Genomic DNA, 23,233 nt, shown 5'->3' with positions numbered 1-23,233 from the left:
AAATATTTTTAAAATTAAACTACCACGAGCACAGAATGGGCCCCTGAAAGTACCGTACACTGCGGACCAACGGAAAGTATGATTTGAGTAGCTGCAGTACACACTTAAAACGTTCTTTGAGGAGTCTATAAAAATATAATAATCCGACGAGGCGGTACAAATATTAAAACATTCTCTTTTAAAACTGGAATTTGTTCACATTGCGACTCCCTTGCGACTCCTCACCCCCATCCCCCCTCCCCCTCCTACCCCCTCCGTTAATCCACCCCTTCTACCCCTACCCCCATCAACATGGTGTTCCTCCAGTAAGCCGGTACCCCTCCACTGAGAGGATCCAAACCAGGACCCTACGTACCGAAGTGAGTTCGCCATGCGAGCTCTCGCCATACTCTCGCTCGCTCCTCTCCTAGTTTCAGCCTCGTTGCCCCACCCCACGCCACCTCTTCCTCTCCTGAATCCTGACTCAAGCGCTTCCTTCATCTCCGACCCTTTCAAGCACGATTTCATCGCGTCCTCATGTTACTTCGCACGCGAGGATCTGCATGCTTGGGATCCTTGCATGCTCCTTGCGGCAGGACAGGCATCACAAGGCGAGTAAATGAAAATTACCTTGTTACATTCCCGCGCTGTTATTTCAAACTGATTTCTTCGAATTCTTTTATGCAGCTGCTAAGAAGTTAAGCCAGAGTGTTTTCGCAACCTTACCCCCCATCACCATTGCAGCAGTTTCGACTGCTACACTGATGTATCCTGTCGACCTTGTGAGAGCATTGCGTATGTCGGCAGCAGCGGAAGGTCGTGCAAAACCAACAGCTGAACTTCTCCAGAACTTTTACAAGGAGCATGGATTGAAAGGCTTTGCCACCCAGGGCATCGTCCCAGAAATGGTCCGAGCAACATATATGCGCATTCTGAAATTTTTCTTGTTTCCCATTGTCCACGTGGGAATATTCAAGAAGTCGGAGAAGGAAGGTACAGGTTTCACGAAAGCAATTGCTGGAGCTGTCGCCTCTGTGCCAGAAGCGATTACTATACAACCCATCGAGATCTCCAAGATCGCCTTGCAACTCGATAAGAACAATGTTTACAAGAACAATGCGTTGGCTGTCATCAAAGACATCATCAAAACAAGAGGTTGGCCAGGTCTCTATGCAGGATTTCCAGGCCTGCAGTACCGCCAGCTGAGCTGGACAGCGGCATATTTCGCAAGCCTGCAGCATTTCCAAGAGCAGTCAAGCCACTTTATTCCAGATGACATGAAGATGCTGCAGCAGTTTGCTGGTGGATTCGCAGCTGGAATCTTTGGTGCTGTATTTAACACTCCCGGTCAGATTGTTCTCCAATGATTCCTCTTTGTTGATTCATGCTGCAGGGGATGTAATCCGTTCAGTTCGACAACGAACGTTTCTTGCATCCGTTCCGAGGCGGGAAGTTTGTTCGTTCGAAATCTGTTCAAGGGGCTTCCGCCATCTAGTCGGCACTGGTGCTACCATCGTAAAACAGAAAGGCAAGTACAGTATGATGCTGCGGCCACCAAATCCTTACCTTAGATTGAACAGGACTAACTGGACTTTACACTGGATTCGGATTCAAGGCACTTCATTTAGGAGGGAGCGGTGCACTGCTGGCTTTATTAGTCCCAACCCTCAAGACGTGGATGGGAGTTGAATAGTTCTCTTGAAAATGTACAATCATGTTGAGAATAGGGTTATCAGGATGATCACCGTACTAGCACAACGAGATGTTTACCACCTGCAGCTGCATTCCATCTTGCAGGCCTTCTGCACAGACTGTGCACCACCAAAACCCTGTCCCTTCGACGGAGCGATGTAGGAGAAATTCGATCTCAGGGTTGGTAGCATCTGACAATGAAGCAAGAAGTTGTGTGATGTGCACGTTGTCCAAACAAAAGTCGACGTCCTTGCCAGCAACTGTTCGCACGATAACATGGCAAGATTCAATGTCACGGCAAGCAGATCGATGGTCCACGAATCCGCACTCCAAACAAAGACAGGAATTCATCCTCGAGGTCTCATCAGGCAACTCGATCTCTCTGAAGCGATTTGAGGATCTGCACTCTGGGCATATTCTTGATACCTTGATCGCATCAATCTCAGCGATTTTCCCTTCGAAACGGAGGTACGATCCACCAGAATTCTCAAAATCACAGTGTAAACCCAGGGCGTGTTGGAATTCCTCCAGTAATGGCTTTGGGACATAACAGTAGGGTAAAATAAATTGATTCTCAGATTCTTCATAGAGAAGCTCCTTATTCGAGCCAACCTTTACGATTTGAGATAAACTATCAATGTTGATGCAGACTGAATTGGAGTGCGGAACACTATTTTCACAACAGCTGGAACTGACCACGATCGCGTCACGTATGAGTAACACATCCCCTTGTTTTAAAACGCTCTGGCATGCCAATACCTGACAGGCATCTGTGATGTAAGCCAAAACGTTCGGTACTCCTGTTTCCTTCATTGACTTCTCACGTACAGATAACCACAGATGGAATTTGGTGGGGTTTGGCAAAGTAAGGACCTCAATCAACTGCACCAAAAGAATTTTGACTCGAACATTAATTTCGGATACGGAAGACAGCTTAGCTGCTCCTGAAATCAGGTCAGAGGTTTGGTGTTCCTTTGGCGTTTCCACCTTGTAAAAGTATGACTTTTCAGTGACCACTAATTGAAGTGGCGTCTCGGTCTTATCGCAACTTTTTGCTATGGAAGAGTTGTTTCTGAGTTTCATATCGGGAGAAATTGACAAGCAATGAAATTCAAAACTGGAACACACATCAGCCGAAAGCAATGGTTCCATCCATTTGTTCACAAATGGTACTGGTATGTTGATTGTACACGTCTCAGTATTGTCCATGATCACTATACCAGGTTGCAGGAATGACAAGTCAGAATAATTCGTCTTTGCAAGGAGTCCACGGTAGCATGAATCAATATCGCCTAATTCAGCCCTTGAGATCAGCAGGTGCCTTGGGTGAATTCCAATGATTTGACCAGCAACGGACAAATCTACCATGAACGGATGCACATTTGAGATACATGTTATTGCATTAGAGCCCTCACCATCACCGAAGTCTTCCAAATTGAGAGCTTCAAAATTTCCGAGGTGTAATCTCTGATATTCCCTCCCTTGAGGAAAAAAGGATTCAAGTTTACAAAATTCAGAAAAGTTGACTGTGGATGTTGAATTTGCATCACAAAGAATTTTCTCGGCCACTTGTTGGGGTGGATCAGAAATCGTATTCAAAGCCTCAACACCAATCGATATGCATTTTTCAGAGCAAAGAATATATTTTCCAGACGTTGTTGCAAATGCATGCCACGGCATGGAAACTTTGATAATGTGCCCTTGACCAAACCCCAGATCCTTCCATATAGTCTTCGGAAACAACAGAAATATTGTAAGCTTTTTCATGTGATCGCAGTCATGGCACAATGATGATTCTACCCGCACTAAATTCATTTCGAAGCTCAAAGACTGCACATGTGCACAAAAAAATTCCCTGTCAGCACTTGTACTCAGATCATCCCTATGATTCTGGTTTACATGCTTGAACAGAGCATTTTCTTGCTCCGTTCGAATAAAAAATCTATTCAAACATTGGCCAAGCTCCCCTTTACTTCTACTACGTTTGCGGGAGCGAAGAGGTTGAAGACTTGTACTTATATCTGTGATGTCAAGTTTGTCCAGGAACGATGGAAATACCCTTCTCGAATCATCTTGGACTGAAGTAGAGGATTCAAGCATTGAATTGTCGTTTCCATCTGAGAATTCACCAATTTCATCATCTATATTCAGTCCATTTCGTTGTCTATCAGTTTGAGGAGTTGGCACGGTCTCAGTGTCCTCCAATAACATCGACGTGGTAAGAATGTCATCACAGGTGAGGCTTGTTCCACTCGGCTCATCTCGCTGTGAGAGTATTTTCTCTGGATACTTTTTGGATCGTTTCTCTGCCGCTCTTGAAGACAAAGACTTGGCATTCAAAGCTGCTGAATCATCTAGTCCTGAAATCCAATTCCGTATGTTACGCCTGCTGCTGCTTGAATCATCTCCACCAGTTGTTTTTTCAATCGATTTGCAAGATGCTGAATTGGTATCAATGATATTGCATTGATCATTCACAAAGTCTTCTATTTCTTCTTCAAGTTCTGAACATCTTGATGTACCAACCTTTTGATAAAATCGATGGTTCCTGCTTCCAATCTTTTCCTTCGCTCGTTTGTTGGTCTTGACGTTCAGGTCTTGATTTTTTCTTTGAGGCATAGAGGCAATGCTTCTGCGTTTCGAGTTAGCATTGCTATATGGTCGAACGCTGGATTTAGTTTTATTCTGCTGCGGATTGATATTGATTCGAAGCTCATCACCTTGCAGATTGTCAGAAAAAAGTCTCTTCCTCAAACGAGTATCAGGTACCTTTGGAGTTCGATGGACTGACTTCCAAGTCAGGAGAGAGTTTTCTTTCAGTGCAAATTGCATCTGACTTGGCTTTGACTTCTTGGACGGGCGAACTAACCTTTTGTGAACTGCACTCTGCAATTGCCTGACTGAATTGAACAGATATGTCCTTCAACGCTTTTTGATAGTTTGCATTCACATTATTGTCAATCCATCCAGAAGTCTGGTCTCTTGGAACATTGCTGTTAACCTTGCTCCATCCATTTCCGTGAGACGTCTTGTTGCTTTGGCCAGCATCTGTTCAATAGCATTCAGTTACTGGATTAATTCTATGCAAAGAACGAAACTACCTGCAGTCCTGTTGACATTTTTGTTCGCCAAGAATGAAGACAATTTTGTTGTCTGTACATTGCCTTGATATCCAACTTCCGCTGAGAAACATGATCAATCAAGTCATGTGGGCTGTGGTTTAAGAAGCAAGCAGTGTTGCCTCACCGTCATCATCAGACACCACCGACTCTTCGTCTCCGCTGTAATCCGCGAACGCTTCTCGCCTCTGCTCATCTGCGATCTTTCGCTGTTGCACAAGGTCCCAGCTAAGCATGAGGCGTGCGCCTGCTCTGACGTCAAATTCCAGCAACAAACAGCGCAAGGTTTGGCTAATAGTGGAGACTTGATGTTTCCTCTTACTGCAAAGTGCACATTACACTTAATTCAACATCTTCTTGTTACATTTCTTTCTGGTGTCATACTTCATTTCCACACAGCATGAAAGAGCAAACATTCTAATCTTCATCCGTGAATCCCCAATGAAGACTCCACTCTTCCCCATCCTCTTTGCTATGTGGTTTGCTGGAGAATTTTTGGCGCCATCATCCTGATAGGCGGGCTCGGTGATAGGCTTTTTTTTTAGAAAACAAAATACTGGCTAGCGGGGTGACGGCACTGCGGCAAACTTGAGAGTTACCCGGTGCAGCGCTTGTTCCTCGAGGCTCCGGGGGCGATGCCGGAGTGGGCCGACTTGTTCCAGATCCCTGGTTAGGACTAGGTTCTCTGCTTCTGCCGACGCGCCTCTGTAAGGGCGATGGCCTGTTGACACAAGACAACAGTGAGTCAAACGACAGGGTCCGATCAAAAATAGAACCTGATCGATTTGCGATTTCATCAACAACAGCTCCTAAAAAGAGCAGGGGGCAAAAGGAAAACTGTCAAAAGAAAAGAACAATAAGAAGTTGTTGAAACGTTACGAACCTCATTGTCTGGCTCGTCAATAAGCATATCCTCAATGTCGCCTCTGCTAGCTAACAAACGTGATAGCTGATAAATTTCTGCGTCAGTTGACAACAACAAATCGCAATCGCCTAGATAAACAACCTCGGCTGTCGTCTCATCTTGACCAGCTCCATTTTGATCAGCTGCAGTACCAGGACGCGCAGGCGCAGCAGCAGCTCCGGCTTGTTCACTTGAAGTTGAAGCTGCATGCCCTTGTTCCTTCGCATCCGAATCATTCTCGACAGCATCGTCTTCCGTCTTTGCCAATTTGCTTGCAGGGGGCTCCACCGAAACTTCCTCTGGGGTTGTTCTCTTTTTCAACATGCTGCCTTGCTCTGCCTTGGACTTTGTAGGCACAGCGAATGGCGATTCTTCATCGTCGACGTTCAAAGTATCCTCATCATTTTCCGTTCCCTTCAATTGTTTCTCTTTAGCTTTTTGCTGCTTTGCTAGTTCCCTCATTTTCCGTTTTTCTTCTTTCATGGCTTGCAATTCCTCCTGAGCTTTGTTGAAACCTTCTTGATCTTTTTCTCGCCAATTGCTCTTTTCCCCCTTGACCTTCAAAACAAGGGTCAGTGGCTCATGTTTGTGGAATCAATTGCTCAAACCTTGCTAAAACCTCCTGGCAGTGCCATTCGCGTTTCTTCATTTGCACTAGCATCAAAAGGAGTTTTATGGAATTTGTTCTTGGCCTTCAAGTTACTCCCAGCTTCCACAAGCAGCTTCACTATTTCAATGTGTCCTTTTTCACAAGCCATGTGCAATGGAGTATTTTTTTTCTTCCTGCGAGAGTACTCAGATCGCCAAATGACAACGGAAGTCAAAACTTCACCTGTCAAGAGCTTCAAGATCCGCCTGATGCTCGATGAGGATAGAGATGCATGCCACCGACCCCTTTTGGCAGGCAAAGTGCAGGCATGTCATATCGTCCATGGCGTGTGCGTTAGGATCAGCTCCAACTTCTAATAATTTCCGCACAACGTCTGCATGTCCTGCCCATGCTGCCATGTGCAAAGCAGTCCTCCCAAGATTGTCCTTGTCGTTGGGATCAGGAGCTTTCCCGTCTGGAATTGCAAGGATACGCTCAATTTCCTGAATCGAAAATGCAAGTCACTGAGACAATCGAGGAGGAATAGTCTGATGGTTAAAGTGAAACAGCATGTTCAAGCTTATAAGTGTACAAAAACTCACATCAGGAAAAATATACGGCAGACGAATTGTACACAAGATCAAGGCAATCAATAGAAACTTGCGACACACACAACAGGCAAATGAAACGTCCATGTTTTATGGAAGATTGTCACTTCAAAGGGAAATGAAAGGATGAAGAGGAGGACAGGGCGGAGTTAGAGTGATGATGAACGCGAGGACGAGGATGAGGATGAGGATCATAACAGCCAGCATGGCGGAATCCCACAGTTGGATCAAGTGATGAACAGCAGAAGAAGGAGCAGGAGCAGGAGCAGGAGCAGGAATGATGGAGACAAGGAGCAACTGAAGCAGTTGAAGCAGCTGGAGCAGGAGAAGGAAGGAGGACGCGTTTGCATTCACCTTAAGATCTCCTGCTCTCGCCGCTGCATGAAGCGAATCCATGGTGTGACCGTTACGCCCTATCGTTCGCATTTGTAACGCCTTTAACAGACCGTTGTAACGGCCATGTTTCAGAGGTTCGCCTCAGAGCTCTTGGAACCTGGGGCAGAAGGTGGTGGGTGGGGTCTGAGGGAGGGGTGGACAAGGTAGGAAAGCTCTTTCGATATTCGTGGGGTACTGCTATTACAATCGGGCCTGGAATTGATGGGGGTGGGGGTGGAGTATGAGGGGTAGGAGAAGTTTTGGCGGGAGCTTGAGGAGCTTGGCTCGCACAATTCTCTCCCCTCCTGCCAAACCTAGGCAGGAAGCCGGATATACAGAGAAGCGAAGGATGTGATATGTTGAGACTGCCTTGTTCATGGGGGGGGAGGCATGTAGGGACATCGTTGAGGGTGATAGTGCTATGTTGACAAGAAGAGGAAGTAGTTTTGAAACAATGTTTGCTCGTTGTAGACAGGAGGAGAAACACGGTCGAGTGTTGTCGTGGTTCCAGCTTAACTGACATGCTCTATCCAGATTCAGTAATGAAGATTGTAAAGCCAGAGTGGGTTTCTCATGATAATCGAACACCTATCTACTCGGTGCATTGTCGACCTGACTCATCGAGACTAGCGACAGGCGGTGGAGGTCATCTTTCGTTTCGAACGAGCGCAGACTGATGTAGCATTACACAGATTGCATGATAAGAATATGGAACATGGAATGTATCAAGCAGGATAACAGTACATCGCCAAAGATGTTGAGCTCTTGCAACCATCATACTGAGGCGGTTAACTGCGTGCGGTGGTCCCCTTGCGGGTACTTGCATGGGATAGTGTCCGACCTGGTATGTGATGACATTTCCACTTTCACAGGAGATTTCTTGCGAGCTGTGCTGGAGACAAGACTGTCTTAGTTCTGCATCTCGGCTACACTTATGCCAACCCTATCAAGACGCTTGGCAACAAGAACCTCAGCTACGAAGAGTGGATTGTCAGGCATTCCTTCCGAGGACACGAACTTGACGTAATGCTGCAAGGAGTCTGGATGCATCCCTGGTGAGATTGTTGTAGGTACTGCATGTAGCCTGGTGTCCGAATGGGACTAGACTTGCTTCCTGTGGATTGGACAACTACGTCTTTGTTTGGGACCTTCATGGAAATGTGCCTGTGGCAAAGTTGCGCGAGAATGGAATGGTCAAGGGAGTCTCCTGGGATCCGATCGGTAAGTATCTAGCAGCACAAGTCATCGGCGGTGAAGAAAAGAGCACTGTCGTCTGGAGGGTTCGAGATTGGCAGGTGGATGATGGAGGTTGTCACTGTGATGTTCTTACTCTTTCTTGAATAGAAAGAAGTAAAGAACACAGCAGGATACATTGAGGCTCCTGATGAGCCAATGTTCCTCAGGCTCAGCTGGTCGCCGGATGGACAGTAATGATTGCACTGCCACGGCCATTCGATGTCCATTTACTTTTGTTTTGAAGGAATCTGGCGACAGTGAACGCCTTCATAAGCAACAAGTACACCTGCGCACTTTTGAAACGCGATGGAGGCAAAGATGATGACGCGCGATGGGAGCGAGACGCTACTATGCAAGGATGGAGGTAAGGCTGAGAGTTTCCTTTGAGCATTCCCACTGGAGTGACGATGTGTTGTTTTTCAATGTAGTGCTCCAGTGACTGTGGCTTCATTCCACCCTCAGCTTTTGAAACGAAACAACAAGATTGATGCAGTATGTGCCATGGGATCACAAAAGAGTGAATTCACAATCTGGTCTGCAAATGGGCAGGGGAAGCCCCTGACGATAATCAAGGAATTGTTCGACCAGGAAATCTACGACATAAGTTGGGGAGGAGAGAATAGTTACATCCTGACGGCATGCAGCCATGATGGGACAGTGGCAGTCATCTTCTTCTCTGCGAAGGAAATCGGATCTTTGGTCTTAGCCGACGAAAAGCAAAAGATCTTGCGAAAGTACTATGGTGATCAGACGGCGAATAGTGGTGAGCTTGATTTACCTGAAGACTTAGCTCAACTCAACTTTGAGAAATCTCGGCAAACAGAGGCGAAAACCGTGAACACTGTATCAGTCAGCGAAATGAAGGAAACAGTTGTTCGCTCGAAACAGGAGGAGACCAGAACCTCGGGTGGAAAGAGAAGAATTTGCCCGAAAGTGGTTCAGCCTTCGATAGTAGAAATTTCCCCTGTACAGAATTCGTTGCCTGCTTCCCAGCCAATGCAAAATGGCAGCACAAGTTCTAGCTTGCCTGTATCAGCTGGAACAACAGTTGCAAGCTCGAGTACTAATTCACACACTACGGTACAGCCACAAAAAGCATCATCTTCACAAGAGAATGGGTTACCTGCAATTTCTGAGAATTCTACAGCAAGCCAGAAACAATCAACTAATAGCTTATCATTGACATCGCCCAATCCTACAACCGAAAGTAGTAATCCAAGCAACACAGAGGCAATCCAAAATGAAAATTCAAGCACAACTTCCGTATCAACGTCAGACAGCAAGAAGCGAAAGGCGGCATCTGGTGCAAAAGGCGATGGAACAAGAGATAAGAGACAGGCTCTCGCCGGACAACTTCCTTCAGCAGATAATGTAATCAACCTTCCAGTTCAAGTCCTAAAACCCCTGAAGCACAAAGAAACGATCACATTGCAGATTTGTAGTGGCAGCGACTCTCAGATTGCTTCAAACGGACTGGGCAGCTCTTCGCAAGGGTCTCTCTACCTGAACTGCTCTCGAGCGGATGACTGGAGCGTTGTGAACTGCGTGAAGGAAGATGGCGCTGAGGTCTGGCGGGATTACTTCAAGGAGCATGTGACTGCTGTCAGTGCGAATCGTAGGTTCAGCGCTGTTACCTGCAAAGAGTCATGCCTATACGTCTACAGCACGAAAGGTCGACGAATGATGCCAGCAATAGCTCTTTCAGCGCAGGCAACATGCCTGCAAGCCGGCAAGGGTATGGAACCGTTCCTTGGTGTGTTGACTTGTGACGGGAACATCCGAGTTTGGGATGTGGTCAGCCAGACCGAGACTTGTTCAGCGAATATCCATGCTGTGCTTCACGAGGGGGTGGAGGTTGACAACTTTTGGATCACCGGTGACGGTCAACCGATCGTGGGAATGAGCGATGGACAGTGCTACGCGTATCACAAGGGTATGAAGTGCATGGTAAGGATCGCAGAGAGTCAATTTCGGTCGTCGGAGTATTTTTCACACCATCGGTTGAGCGGGGAAGCGAGAGGGGATGAGGGCCACCTGCGGAAGGCCTTGGAACTCGCCAGCCGTGGGGTGAAGCCCCAGCATCTCCCCGCCATGATTGTCATGGACCCTCTACAGACCTCGCAGATCACCTTGGCACATGTGGAGACGCTCTTGGCCGCCTCCATGACGCTCAACTCCAGCTCGGAGTTCAAGTACTGGCTGGACTTGTACGTCAAGTATCTGATCGACAAGGACCTGGAGAGCCGGCTGAGGGAGCTGTGCGAGATGCTCCTGTACCAGTCCTTCTGCCTGAAAGACGAGCCCACTGGCAGCACCGGCACGATCCTCGGATACAAGCGCCAGGAGCTCGTGCAGGACGTGCTGATGCTGATGCGAAACAAGAGGTCGCTTCAGCGATGTGTGGAGGAGGTATCTCTTCTGCTGGAGGTTGGGACTGTATAATCGAACAAATGAAACATCTTGAAAGGGTGATGTTGCTCGGGAGCTCGGGCCTCGAGAGCCTCTGATCGCTATGGGCTTGCGTACTGCTGAAGGTTGCCGTACTCGTCCGGTTTGAAGCCAGCCCTCCACAGCGACTTCTCCACGTGAAACTTCAAGGAAGACAGGTCCCTCGGCCCTAGATACTGGCAAAGGCGTCAAGTCTTGCACACCCACTGCCTACTTCGAACCTGACTCTCCGTCCCATTGACGAAGAGCTTCAGCGTCGGATAACCCTTCTGTACCTGGACCGCCATCTTCACATGACTCCCCGCACACCCGAGCTCCCTACGTGATGCTTGCAGACTACTTTCTGCTTCTTGCAGTTAACTTTGGCGATGATCACGTCCGGCAGCTCAGCAAACTCGAGCCCTGCACCCACTCCTTGTGTCAGGATCCAACAAGGTCTCGAGACCCCCCACCTAGCTCCTCCCACGTGGGTTTCAGCTTCTTGCAGTAGACACACTGCAGGCTGAGTAAAGATAAAACAATCCTGACCCCGTGTGCCCTTCTCCCTCACCCACGGCACGAAGAACTGGACGAAGACTACGGTTCCGTCTCTGCTCGGGCTGGTTACATGCGGAGCAACTGATGTATAGAGGGAGAGCATCCGGGATACATCTGAGAGGATACATACTCGCTTGCTATCTCGTCAAAGTTGTAGTCAGAAAGTTCTTTGACGGGCCCCTGCTCAAATTGTTGGCGGGTGTGGTTAACAAATGGCAAACAACCTTACTCTCCACTTCCTGATGGTGAACCCATCTTGTATGCAGATTGCTTCAGTCACACCTGGCAAGAGAGAGGAGGCGCAAGGCACCTCTGGGCCGTCTCATCTGCCTCCGCATTGATCTTGTCCTGTCAACGAGCTTCAGCAGCTTTACCGGCTCATGGCAAGGGACCTGGAGCTTCCGAGGGTTGGCCGCCGCTTCCTGTGCGAAATGGAAGAGAGCGTCGCTCGTCCTCGCTCGCTTGTAGTTGATCTCGCGTACTGTCTCCTCCTGCCGGGGGATCAGACGGTGGTCAGAGGGAAAGGAGTACCTCAGGGACGTTGAAGAGAAGCTTCATGGTAGGATATGCCTTGATCCCATGCCGGGAGCACGTCGAGCTCCCGTAGGTCGACGTGCAGTCTATCTTGGTGATCTACACAGGTACTTTGCAGTGAGGAACGAGGAGAGAGACGAGGAGAGCTGGCAGTCGAACCAAGGAGGAGGAGGAGGAGGAGGAGGAGGAGGAGGAAGAGGAGGAGGAGGAGGAGGAGGAGTTTGTTGTTGTTGTTGTTGGTGGTGGTGGTACTCAAGGAGTAGGAGGAAGACGAAGAGCTCACATGGATCATCTCCCTCGACTTCCTCACTCGGTCTCCGAGCTCGCTCCATGCCTGCGCCATCCTCTTGCAGTGATTGCACCACTGCGGGGCCGTCAGAGGATAGACCTGGTCGCCCACTCGTACCGGAGCATAGAACATGACGAAGACGGGCATGACTTTGGCCCTCTCCTCCAGAATCTCCTCCCTTCCCTCCCCGCCGGAAGGTCCTGCTCCCGCTCCTCCCAGTCCCGACCCCCCGCCCACTCCCCCCCCACCTCCTCCTCCCGCTCCCGCTCCCCCGCCCACTCCCGCTGCTTCCCCGCTGCTTCGCCTGTCCTTCGCACCTGACGCCATCGCCAACATGGCGAGCAGCATCCAGAGCTGACGCGACCTCCTCATCTGCTGCTCCTTCCCTCCTCCTCCCTCCCTCTCCTCCCGCCAAATCTACCTCCGAAATTGCAGAAATCCCTTTCTGACCTCTTGAACCATTGCCTCCCCAGGCCACCTATCGAGCCGCTGCCCCCGCCCGTCTTCGCCGCTCCCTGCCCTCCAGCAGCTCTCCAGCCTCTCCTCGTCCCTTCCCCTCACACTCCCTCTCTCCTCTCCTTCCTTGCCTCCCTCCTCTCATCATCGGCACTTTCACCGATCCGCGCTCTCCCACGATGGCGGACGCCACACGGGTGGCGAGCTCGTCGGCTCCCAGTTCCCCCTCAGCAGATGGGACGTGCGAGCATGCAGGGAGGGAAAATCCGCACGAGGAGAGCGAGAGGCCGGCAGTCGACCATCCCTTCCCCCACTACCTCGTGTCTCCTGCGATCAAGGGAGTGCGATGGAAGAAGGAGGCTGCAGGCTCGAGCTTGTCGGAGGGGGTGCAGCATCCTCAGATGCTCAAGAAGAGGAGCGCAAGCTGGGCGTCAGGCCTGACTGCCATCGACGATGACAGCTCTCAGGCAGACGAGCACGAGGAGGCGAGGGGGTCCGAGCCTGCTGACTTCGAGAACCGCATCCCCTTGCTCTTCGAGTTCTCTCTCGTCGAGGACCTGGCGACAGGAAGCTCTCTGTACCGCCAGCGGTCCAGGTCCCTCCTCTCTCCTCCTACTCCTCCCGTCTGATATGCCAGGAAGGGAGAGTGCGGCGAAGATGGAGATTAGGTGGGTAAGATTCCTGCAGCTGCTGATTCACTTGGCGGTGGCTCCAGCGTTCCTCTCCATCCCCATCCTCTCGAGTGCCAGGTCCAAGGGCTGCCTGCTCCATCTAGGAAAGCACTTCAAGATCCTCTTCTTTAGCGGCAAGGCGCTGGTGCGGCCCGCGGCTTCCCTCGCAGCATCTGACGCAGGAGCGTGGCAGGAGGTGCTCTGCTCTATCCTGCTGATGACGATCATCGCATGTGCGATCTTCCAGGCTGCTCGAGCTTGTTGTCACTCACCTGAGGCCTTCAGGCTCTTACTGGCTCTACTACAACGGCAAGGACACTTACGAGACCAGGGAGGTCCTCCTCCTCTACCTCATCATCCTGGTCGGCCCCCTCCTCCCACTCCCAGCCCCTCATGCTCTGTCGCCAGGCCACGTACTCAGCCATCTACTCGCCTGACCGGCTGGGAAGGTACTCGTTCGACGACCTCGAAGACCTCATGTCAAACGTCTCTCCGAATGACAAGAAGGCCGAGCTCGACAAGTCTGGGCTCGACGGGGCTGAGCTGGACAAGGGGGACAACCCTTCCCCGATGTCGTCTACAGATGATCTTACGAACCGCAAGATGTCCGAGTCGTTCAGATTCGTAAGATTGGGAGATGATGATGGTCAGGGTTTGACCGGGTGAGCAGCAGTTCCAGGAGCTCCAGGAGCAGTGGAACTACATGCAGAACGAAATGCTGACCGTGTTTGACTCGTGCGCCCTTACTGCTGGTCCTTCCCGTCTGAATATCTTGTTGCAGGAACAGGAAGACGTTCACCGTATCGCTGTACGACTTGTGCCGCGAGGTTTACGTGGCGAGGAAAGAGCAGAAGCGGAAGAGTTCGCAGGTCCTGTCTCCTTGCGGTATCACTCCCATCATCGCTTCTGCAGCTCCCGTTCTTCGGCGCCATGGCGTTTGCCATGACGGCTCCCACCCATCGCCTTATGACCCTCTGCCTGGGTCTCCCCAACGACTCGACTTGTCCTCGGATGCGCTTCCAAGACCTCACTGTACCCCCCGTCGAGCTGCTGCGGGTCCCCCGTCGTCTTCTGGCCTCGACCCACTTCACGTGACATCTGTGCTTCCTTCAGGCAGCGTTCGGCTCCTCTACAGCCGAGGTCGCGCTTACGGTCAGCTGCACGTTGGCGAACTTCGTGATGGGAATGGGCATCCTGACATGGTGCCTTCTTATTTCCCCTCCTTCTTCCTGAGATCAGCCCAGCACAAACGTAGCTGTCGAGTCCTACCGGCGGCTAAATCGAAGAGCAAGATACCTCTGTGCTCTCCTCGACTTGCGCGCAGCTCGACGAGCCTGCCTGCCACATCTCTCGATCTCCTCTGTTTCTCAGGTCCTAAATTTCCCCCGTCTCTGCCCGCATGACGGGCCGGTATGCAGGTACGAGCATGGCTGGTCCTCCGCCAGTACATCAAGAAGCAGAACTCTTCCACGTTTCTGGCTCGATCCGTCGACTTCATAGTCACTGTAAGCTGACAGCTGACAGGGGGTCGCTAGTGATTTTGTTCCAGGTCTCGTTCTTGGTCTGCTGCGTACTCTTCCTGCACTTCGTAAGGCTCCGCATCCCCTGCCCCGTCCTGCTCAACTGAAAGTTGTCAAGGTCGTTGCATTCTTTCGGGGAGGAGGGAACGCCCAGCTCCTGGGGGTATCGGACTGTCAGGTCCCGCTTTCTGAGTCGGGGCCCTTGAACTAATCGACGCCTCCAGGCCCTGATGCTGGCCTTCATACTGGGAAGGGACGTCACCCGCATCATACAGCTGGGAGCGAGGACCAATGTAAGGCTCCCATCGGAGCTGACGGCAGACTCACCTCGTCCTCGACCCAGAACATTCTACACGATCCTGCGGTGCTGATGAATGAGCAACTCAAGTGAGATCCTGCAGGCTGGCGATGCTGCTCTTGTGACCTTGGTCGGCAGGCTACACTCCTTCGCTTCAGATGTGATCTCTCTGATCATGATCCTCTCCTCCTTGTTCCTGCTCTCATCTTAACTCTGTCTTCTTGCAGTATCCGGCAGTGAAGGAACAGGCTGAGAGAGCGGTCAAGTACCTGGTAAATCTTCTTCTGCCCAAACCCTGTGCCTGTCTCTTTTCCTCGTCTCCCTTTGATTTCTTGTCTAGCGGGACTTCCCTCCTGTTCTTCTCTATTCTTTCCTCGTATCATGCCCTCCTTGTAACCAAGTATCATCAAGTCCTGTCCTCCTGTCCTCCTCTGCTTCACTACTCTAATCGTCTGATCCAATCCTGGCTAGGACGTCGTCAGGCTTGCACAGAAGGACGCGCACTCGCCGCTGCACGTGAGTCACTCTCCTCCTCTCTGCAAGGACGAGACGGTGGCTGCAGGTCTTGGGGTTTCCCTTCTCAGAGTCTCTCTTCCGCCTCATGATCGGCATCATGATCTCGGCAGGCGGGAGTGTGCTCTCTCGCATCGTTGGCTTCACTGTCCCGATAACTGCATGGAGGATCTGAGCAGAGAGGGACTCGCGCATTGACTTTCCTCCTGACTGACGACGCGGACGGAAGAGGGGGGCGGGGGCTGCTAATGACATTCTCGTAGTGTTTATTCGGTCAAATTGTAAAATACAACAGAGTCGATTGTATTTCAGCAAGGAGTGAAGAAATTGTTCAAAGATCGTGAATCTTGACAGGATGTTTCCTGTTGAATGCGAAGAGCTGATCTGTAAATCTTTCAAACCTCTCTGATCGTTTTCGAAGATCTGTGGCAGGTGCTCGGGGGTTATACAATTGTTTGCAGCCGTGTTCATATGACATCACATAGTCTCATCGCTCGCAGGAGTTCGACTTGATCAAGAAAGACAAGAGGAAGGAGAGATCTTTGCTTGCGTCAGGACATGAAGGATCGCGTCAGGACATGAAGGATACGGACCCCCCGCCATCCCCATTCTCGCAACCCACGCGTACCTGAGTTCAGGGGAAAATCACCCCCACCCCTAGAAAACCATGTAAAAAAGGGGGTAACGGACACAAAGTGTGACAGATGAGGGTCATCTTCAGCAGGGTACATTTGTACAGGGGTTGTGTGATAGGGGGGTAGGTAGGGGTACCTGTAACGGGCCAAATGGACTCAAATCTAGAGTGGGTGAGGGTCTTTAAAATCACTTGTGATAGGGTGGGTATTTTTAATGACTGATTTGAGGGTGGGGTACTAAGTATGTGAGGGTGGGGTGGGGTACTGATTGTGGATTCTTCGGATTTTTCGATGGTTTGTGGTTGGACTGCTGAGAAGGAGGGGGAGCGAGAAAGTTGAGAGGAGAGGAGAGGGCGAGAAGGAGGGCGAGGCAAGAGACAGGAGATAGGCGGGAAAAGACTAGAGAGCACTTCAGGAGGAGCAAGGAGAAGAGAAGGGGAAACAGCACAAAAGAGATGGACAATATTTCATTCTGATAACCGAAAAAGGCAAAACAACAAAGGATTCAAGAATTGACGTCAAGAGTCAATAAGAAACGGATAAAAATACATCATTTGAGATAAAAAGCAAAAGAGAGTGAGAGCAGTGACAGAAGGTATGAAACCAAGAGTGACAAACGAATAAGATCAACAAATCGTGAGAAACCAAAATACGGAGATTTGGCGAGGCAACAGCAAATTCAGACCAGCTGTGCGGAAACTGAGAACCTGAAAGATTTTGTTTCTTATCTTTTGTTGTCCAGCTCAACAAGAAAAGAAAAGTAAAAGAATTCACGGAGAAAGATAAAGTGATACGGGGCAAGGAGAATCCAAGAATCGGAAACAAGGGGCCCAGCGAGCACAAGTCAACTCCAGGACTTGCATTATAATCCTGCCTCTCGTGCCCCGTCACAATTGTTCGGGGTTGAGGAGATGGACGAGAACAGGAAGGACTCTTGCGAGATCGACGACGAAGGCGATTGTGAAGAAATTGTTCCAAACGAGGTTCACCATAGAGTGTTGCTTTTCAAGGTTTGGTGCTCACTGCCATTGCAGTTCGCTGCTCCTTTGAGCCCTAGGATCTTGGAGGAACTGATACCAAGTGAGACCCTCCAGGGAACCAGTGGAGTCTACCTGCTGAGCAACTCGCGAGGCGAGGGCGTCGCTGTCTTCAAGGTCTGCTGCCTTCCCTGGTCAAGCTTGCTTCTTATCTTGGTGCAGCCGCTGGATGAGGAAAGAGTTCCTGAAGACGTCACAAAATGGGCCTTGGTCAGCGGTCAGTGTGCTCCTCGTGAAGAAGCTGCGTACGCCGTGTCGAGTAGAATCCTTGGAGGCTACAGCGGAGTTCCCCACACAACAGTCATGAAAGTACGAACTCCTCATGGGGAGAGGCTCGGATCAGTCCAGCGTTATGTCCCTTCGTCTATCGACATGAGCGATCGAGGGCCGAGTGGCATCTCAGCGAATGAAGTGCACAAGGTCTATTCTTGTGTGTGTGTATGCGATTGAAACTGAAGCTGATCCTAAGATTGGATGCCTCGACATCTTGTTGTTCAACGTCGACAGACACGAGGGAAACGTTCTCCTGCGTAAGTCTTCTAACCCCAATCACCGGGGCTCTTCGCAAGAACTCTTCCCGATAGATCATGGCCTGTGTCTACCCGAGATCGTCTCGCCAATGACTGGCCCGAACCTTGAGCTGCTGCAGAACATGTACTTCGCATGGCAGACCTGGCCGCAGGCAAAGAAGCCATTCCTCAAATGCGTCAAGAAAATGTTGGAGAAGCAACTGTCAAAGGAGGTGTTTCCAGACCTTGTCAGGGGACTCATGGAAGAGCTGGGCAGCGAAAAGATGAAGATATCGGCCTTCACCACGCTCCGAGTCGGAGCTCTCGTCCTACGAGAGACTGTGAAAGCCGGGATGAACCTTTATGAGATCGCCAACTTCGTCAGGAGTACGCTACCAACGCTCATGAGTACAGCGTGGGAAGAATCCAGACATGCCAAGCAGGTCGAATGGGAGACGAGCACTGCGACAGAAAAGGACTCGGACTCGAGATCATCTCTACCTTGTTTCGAGAAGAACGCAATGGTTGTCTACAAGAATGAGCCTAATCAGACACGAGAAAATTGTTACAAGATTTGGGAAGCTCAGTTCTTGTCTGAACTTGAAATTTTGATGGTGCAAGAGCTTCAAGGCAAGGGGGGCAGTGAAGTAATCGAGGGCAAAGACACAGTCAGCAGTGATGAAAAGGAGAGTATTTTCATCAGCGCTGTTCAACGGGAGCCTTTGGTGTGTCATGGTAGTGCGGTTGAAGAACTTGACACAGATGGAATCGCTCTATCGATAGACAAAGACAATCTGAGCAGGGAGGGTAGAGAACCACTTTCGCCAGATCTCCAAGCAGTGGATGATCTGGTAGACCGTCTAGGAACAGTCGATCTGAGGGGCGATGAGCCTCTCAGGCCGTCACCGTCCAAGAGAAAATATTTGCTGCTGAAACCTTCAGTTGTCTCGAAGAGAAAAACTGCCAAGGACAGGAGAATGGGCGACGAGAGAAGAAAGTCAGGAGCTAGGTTGAAACTGTTGAGGAGGGGATGGAGAAACCTCATGTCGCACGTGAAGTGGTGCAAGCAATGCAGGAAGGATGCAGCAGGACTGTTGAAGATCTGGCGGATGAAGCTGCGAGGAGCATCGCGAAGGATGAAGATCATGTGTCAATCGCCAGGCATCCTCCTCGCCATCTGGCTTTCTCGTCTATCACGCCTGTCGAACTTTCCTTGTCTGAAGGGCTTCACCCGAGCATTCTTGCGGACCAAGTTGACAGTCTAAGTAAAGTGTTGATTGGCAGATACCATATCATGTGACCCGTGACCGCTGTCTGAGTACTGCTGAGTCACCATTGCGATTGTCAGGCTGGTTGACGGCGCCGGGCCACCCCGACCGCGGCGCCCCAGTCCGATCACCGTCTCAGTGACGCACCCTCGGAGTGGACTTCGGGCTGAGTGCAGCGTCAGTGCCCATTCGACAAGCCTGCCTCAGAGACCTGGTGGGGTGAGCGGTTGCTAGTCGAAGGGGTAGGGTGTTTCATGTAAATCGTGGGGTAGTAGTGGGTAAATGGGGGTACATATGGATGTTCAGATGGGGGTGGGTGGATTTAATTCGGAAGGAATGGGTGGGGTGAAAATTCGAGGGTGAGGGTGGGGTGGGGTGATCACAACTCTGCGATGGCAGGTGACGGGGAAGCGAAGCAGAGGAAGCTGAGGAGCGAGGAGAAGCGAAATGGACGGGAAGGAGAGGAGGAACGAGAGGAGGAGAAGGGAGAAAGATGGTGGCGAGGAAGATAGAAGAGGACAGGGGAGAGCAGGGTAGAGGGGAAGCGTGGAGGGCAGAGAGCTGGGAGGGGTGATAGCAAGAAAGTAATATGGATTGTATGACAGAAAGGAAAAAGAGAAGAGAAGAGTAAGAGAAGAATTGGGATACATTTATAAAATAGTGTGGGTCAGGAAGATAACGATGAGCCAAGGAGGGGTAAAGACAGTTACCATGTAAGTGAGGAAACGAAATCTGCCTGGGTTTTCAAAATGGACGAAACTGCATCAAGAGAAGAGTATTGAAGATAAGCTGGAAAGATATTGGAGAAATGAGGGAAAATTCTTATTTCACCTCAACCAGCATCGAATGTGATCCTCATTATGTGATTTTTGGCGCAGGAGCCCGGCGAACTTTGTAGGGTCCTCTGTTTTCAAGGGCGCATCGATCGAGGCATTCTGCATGCTGGTTTTCTAGGGGATCGGGGATGTGCCGAGGGTCACGAATGTTTCGGCGGGTTGGGGCGATGAAGCTTGCTCTCTGCCTCCTTGTCTTGGCAGGAGCCGTCAAGGCAGACGAGCGAACTCAGAGGTACACAGATAACGAGTCTGTAACGCTGTGGGCGAACAAGATCGGGCCGTATGAGAACCCTCAGGAGACTTACTCCTACTACACGCTGCCATTCTGCCGGCTCAACGCGGACAAGTGGCAGTCCAAGTGGGCAGGGCTGGGGGAGGCGCTGGAGGGGAACTCTCTAGTGAAGAGCGACTACGGCATATCATTCAAGCACGATGTCGAGAAGGCCCTCAACTGCGCAGTGAAGCTGGACAAGCGGTCCCTGGACATGTTCCAGTACGCAGTGTCGAACCATTACTGGTTCAACTTGGTCCTTGACGAGCTGCCGATGTGGGCGATGGTGGGGGAGGTGAGAGAGAGCAAGCTCGGGAATCACTCGGGCGACGACGAGAAATACATCTTCACGCACAAGCACTTCAGCATCGCGTACAACGGAGATAGAATCATCGAAGTGAATCTCACCAACGACAACCCAGCTCTGCTGAAGCTGAACCAGCAGCTGGAGTGGACGTACTCTGTGAAGTGGCACCCAACAAGCAAGAAGTTCTCGCAGAGGTTCAACAGGTACCTGGACCAAGACTTCTTCGAGCATCAGATCCACTGGTTCTCCATCTTCAACTCCTTCATGATGGTCATCTTCCTCGTGGGACTGGTGGGGCTGATCCTGATGAGGACGCTCAAGAGCGACTTCCACAAGTACTCCAAGCACCTGGACGAGGAGGAATCGTTAGGGGAGGGACAGGAGGACACAGGATGGAAGCAGGTGCAGGGAGACGTGTTCCGCTTTCCTCCCTACTATCCTCTCTTCTGCGGTCTCATTGGCACAGGAATCCAGCTGATCCTCATGGTCTACTGCACGACCATCCTGTCCATCATTGGCACGCTCTACATCGGGAGAGGAGCCGTCTCCTCCACCGCCGTCGTTGTGTACGCCCTCTCCTCCTTCGCGGCCGGGTACGTCAGCGGGCAGTTCTACGTGCAGAGCAAGGGGAACTCGTGGATCAAGACGATGATGTTCACAGCCTGCGGCTACAGCGGCTTCTGCGTCCTCGTGACCATGTCACTCAACCTCGTCGCCGTCTCCTACAGCTCCCTGGCCGCCATCCCCTTCGGCACCATGGTGATCCTCCTCCTGATCTGGCTGTTCGTCTCCTTCCCCCTCGTTCTCTTTGGGACGATCGTGGGGAGAAACCTCGCCAGGCCTTACCAGCCGCCCTCACGGATCGCGCTGATCCCCCGGCAGATCCCAGACAAGCGCTGGTACCTGAACTTCTCCATCCTCATCCCCCTGGGTGGCCTCCTTCCCTTCGGCAGCATCTTCATCGAGATGTACTTCATCTTCACCTCCTTCTGGAACTACAAGTTCTACTACGTCTACGGCTTCATCCTGCTCGTTTTCTCCATCATGCTCATCGTTACCTCCTGCGTCAGCATCGTCATCACTTACTTCCTCCTGAACGCGGAAGACTACAGGTGGCCGTGGACTGTCTTCTGGTCCTCGGCATCGATTTCTGGATATGTTTTCCTCTACGCCATCTACTTCTTCATGGCGAAGACGAAGATGTGAGGGAGAGGGAAGAATAGGAGGGGGGGGAAGCAGGGAGAGAGGGAAGAGTAACGGTAGAGTGCTCTGGTTCACTGAAGCGATGCAGGTACGGTTTGTTTCAAACTTGCTTCTACTTCGGACAAACTCTCATGATGTGTGTGGTGAGAGCTCTGTGAGGGTCAGGGACGATGCGCTGACCGACACTCAGGGTCTGGGGATCATCTGCGGGGCCATCGGCTACCTTGGAGCCAGAGTGTTCGTGTGGAGAATCTTCCGCAGTGTCAAGAGCGACTGAGCACGCCAACGAAACTTTAGGAGCTCGGGGCTCTTAATCAGAAGGGGAGGAGGAGGAGGAGGAGGAGAGGAATCAGTTCTGCGCTACTATGGGAGAGCCTTGGTAGGAAGGACGTTGAAAAGTCGACGAGGTCGGCTGCGTTGTCACCTCTGGGTCTCCCTGGCCGCTCCATGTGCTGCTCAAGAAGCTCGGGGCCGGGCCGAGCCAGTGATCACTGGGAAGCTCCGTGAGGTCAACGGAGTCCTTGGAAACGAGTTGAGCGTCGGAGGGGTCGAGGACCTGAGGAGCGTGAGGAGGGAGGGAGCTTGTGAGTACATTGTCACCGGGTAACCAATGGTGATGGAGGCGATCTCGAGTGGCTCGTTGCCGGGGGGGGTGGAGATGCTGAACTCGAGCCTCCTGCCTTCCATCGCGCGCTTGAAGGTCTCGGCGGGGATCTTGATGGAGTCGACGTAGAAGGAGTGCGGAGAGTACTGGGCGAGCGTCAGGGGGGATGTAGAAGGGGAAGGGCGGGGGGTGAGAGATTGGAAGCAGGAGAAAAGCCGATTGGGAGGGGGGATGGAGACGGGCGAGCACCTGGGTGTAGTCCTTAAGGAACAAGTTCCCGAGAGCTTCGCCCTCGTAGCCCGCGTGCACCTGCAGGTAGTTGAAGCCGTGCGGCCACTTCCTGTGCTGCTCCACCAGCTCCGGGTAGAGGCGGCGGATCACGTTCTCCTGCTGCGACGTGGCCGTTGCCGAGCACACGCTCAACCCCCCGCATCCCGTGCGCACCGGGCGGATGCAGCTGTCGAGGTTCCCAGCCACGTTGCCGGGGAGGCTCACAGGAGGGTTGCAGACGGGGATGTCGCCGTCTAGCGACGCCTGGCTGCCGGGGGGACAGCACAGGCCATGCAACCCGTCGACGTTGGTGCAGGAGGAGACGCAGGCATCAGCAGAGGTGAAGGTGGTCCCGTGAGTACCCGGCGTGAGGGCCGAGCCGAAGTTGCCGCTGCTGCACGTGTAGGTCTTCGGGGTGCACCTGCATTTGGCGTCGCTGGCGACGATGGAGGGGTCGGAGGTGTAGCCCCTGCCGTTGTTGGTGATGGTGACCCTTGAGATCGAGCCTAACGAAGTGATCTCCGC

At 51.4% G+C, this 23,233-nt stretch overlaps 7 protein-coding genes across 7 annotated transcripts; 5 read left to right on the top strand and 2 right to left on the bottom strand.

Annotated features, from left to right (window-relative positions):
* Positions 1-686: 686 nt before the first annotated feature.
* On the top strand, positions 687-1,672 carry GUITHDRAFT_68126 (hypothetical protein; the record flags this gene model as incomplete). The annotated part of the gene is made up of 3 exons (XM_005836335.1): positions 687-1,326; positions 1,373-1,516; positions 1,560-1,672. Coding segments are annotated over 3 exons (897 nt in total), but the record flags the coding sequence as incomplete, so codon positions are not given.
* A 4,624-nt stretch (positions 1,673-6,296) lies between these two features.
* Positions 6,297-6,708, bottom strand: GUITHDRAFT_68026 (hypothetical protein; the record flags this gene model as incomplete). The annotated part of the gene is made up of 2 exons (XM_005836334.1): positions 6,297-6,477; positions 6,527-6,708. Coding segments are annotated over 2 exons (363 nt in total), but the record flags the coding sequence as incomplete, so codon positions are not given.
* A 1,312-nt stretch (positions 6,709-8,020) lies between these two features.
* Positions 8,021-10,944, top strand: GUITHDRAFT_136078 (hypothetical protein; the record flags this gene model as incomplete). The annotated part of the gene is made up of 6 exons (XM_005836333.1): positions 8,021-8,082; positions 8,139-8,289; positions 8,337-8,561; positions 8,611-8,693; positions 8,747-8,866; positions 8,931-10,944. 6 exons carry the CDS (start codon positions 8,021-8,023, stop codon positions 10,942-10,944), a joined length of 2,655 nt encoding a protein of 884 aa, XP_005836390.1.
* A 68-nt stretch (positions 10,945-11,012) lies between these two features.
* GUITHDRAFT_104940 (hypothetical protein) lies at positions 11,013-12,658 on the bottom strand (the record flags this gene model as incomplete). The annotated part of the gene is made up of 10 exons (XM_005836332.1): positions 11,013-11,126; positions 11,172-11,225; positions 11,273-11,352; positions 11,403-11,445; positions 11,501-11,540; positions 11,798-11,835; positions 11,880-11,978; positions 12,019-12,120; positions 12,305-12,385; positions 12,428-12,658. The coding sequence occupies 10 exons, from the start codon at positions 12,656-12,658 to the stop codon at positions 11,013-11,015; spliced, it is 882 nt and encodes a 293-aa protein (XP_005836389.1).
* Positions 12,659-12,945: 287 nt separating this feature from the next.
* GUITHDRAFT_136077 (hypothetical protein) lies at positions 12,946-15,943 on the top strand (the record flags this gene model as incomplete). Its single annotated transcript, XM_005836331.1, has 16 exons — positions 12,946-13,361; positions 13,408-13,670; positions 13,723-13,799; positions 13,846-14,061; positions 14,108-14,172; positions 14,219-14,306; positions 14,350-14,493; positions 14,551-14,639; positions 14,682-14,808; positions 14,856-14,942; positions 14,987-15,025; positions 15,076-15,135; positions 15,182-15,250; positions 15,483-15,527; positions 15,727-15,771; positions 15,818-15,943. 16 exons carry the CDS (start codon positions 12,946-12,948, stop codon positions 15,941-15,943), a joined length of 1,956 nt encoding a protein of 651 aa, XP_005836388.1.
* A 1,770-nt stretch (positions 15,944-17,713) lies between these two features.
* Positions 17,714-18,332, top strand: GUITHDRAFT_51908 (hypothetical protein; the record flags this gene model as incomplete). Its single annotated transcript, XM_005836330.1, has 2 exons — positions 17,714-17,860; positions 17,910-18,332. Coding segments are annotated over 2 exons (570 nt in total), but the record flags the coding sequence as incomplete, so codon positions are not given.
* Positions 18,333-20,220: 1,888 nt separating this feature from the next.
* GUITHDRAFT_67884 (hypothetical protein) lies at positions 20,221-22,111 on the top strand (the record flags this gene model as incomplete). Its single annotated transcript, XM_005836329.1, has 3 exons — positions 20,221-21,833; positions 21,923-21,977; positions 22,025-22,111. 3 exons carry the CDS (start codon positions 20,221-20,223, stop codon positions 22,109-22,111), a joined length of 1,755 nt encoding a protein of 584 aa, XP_005836386.1.
* Positions 22,112-23,233: the final 1,122 nt, after the last annotated feature.

The sequence above is a fragment of the Guillardia theta genome, assembly GCF_000315625.1.
Source record: "Guillardia theta CCMP2712 unplaced genomic scaffold GUITHscaffold_18, whole genome shotgun sequence".
Taxonomy (NCBI): domain Eukaryota; class Cryptophyceae; order Pyrenomonadales; family Geminigeraceae; genus Guillardia; species Guillardia theta.
The sequence above is the reverse complement of the archived record's forward strand: the minus strand, read 5'-3'. Positions and strand labels throughout refer to the sequence as shown.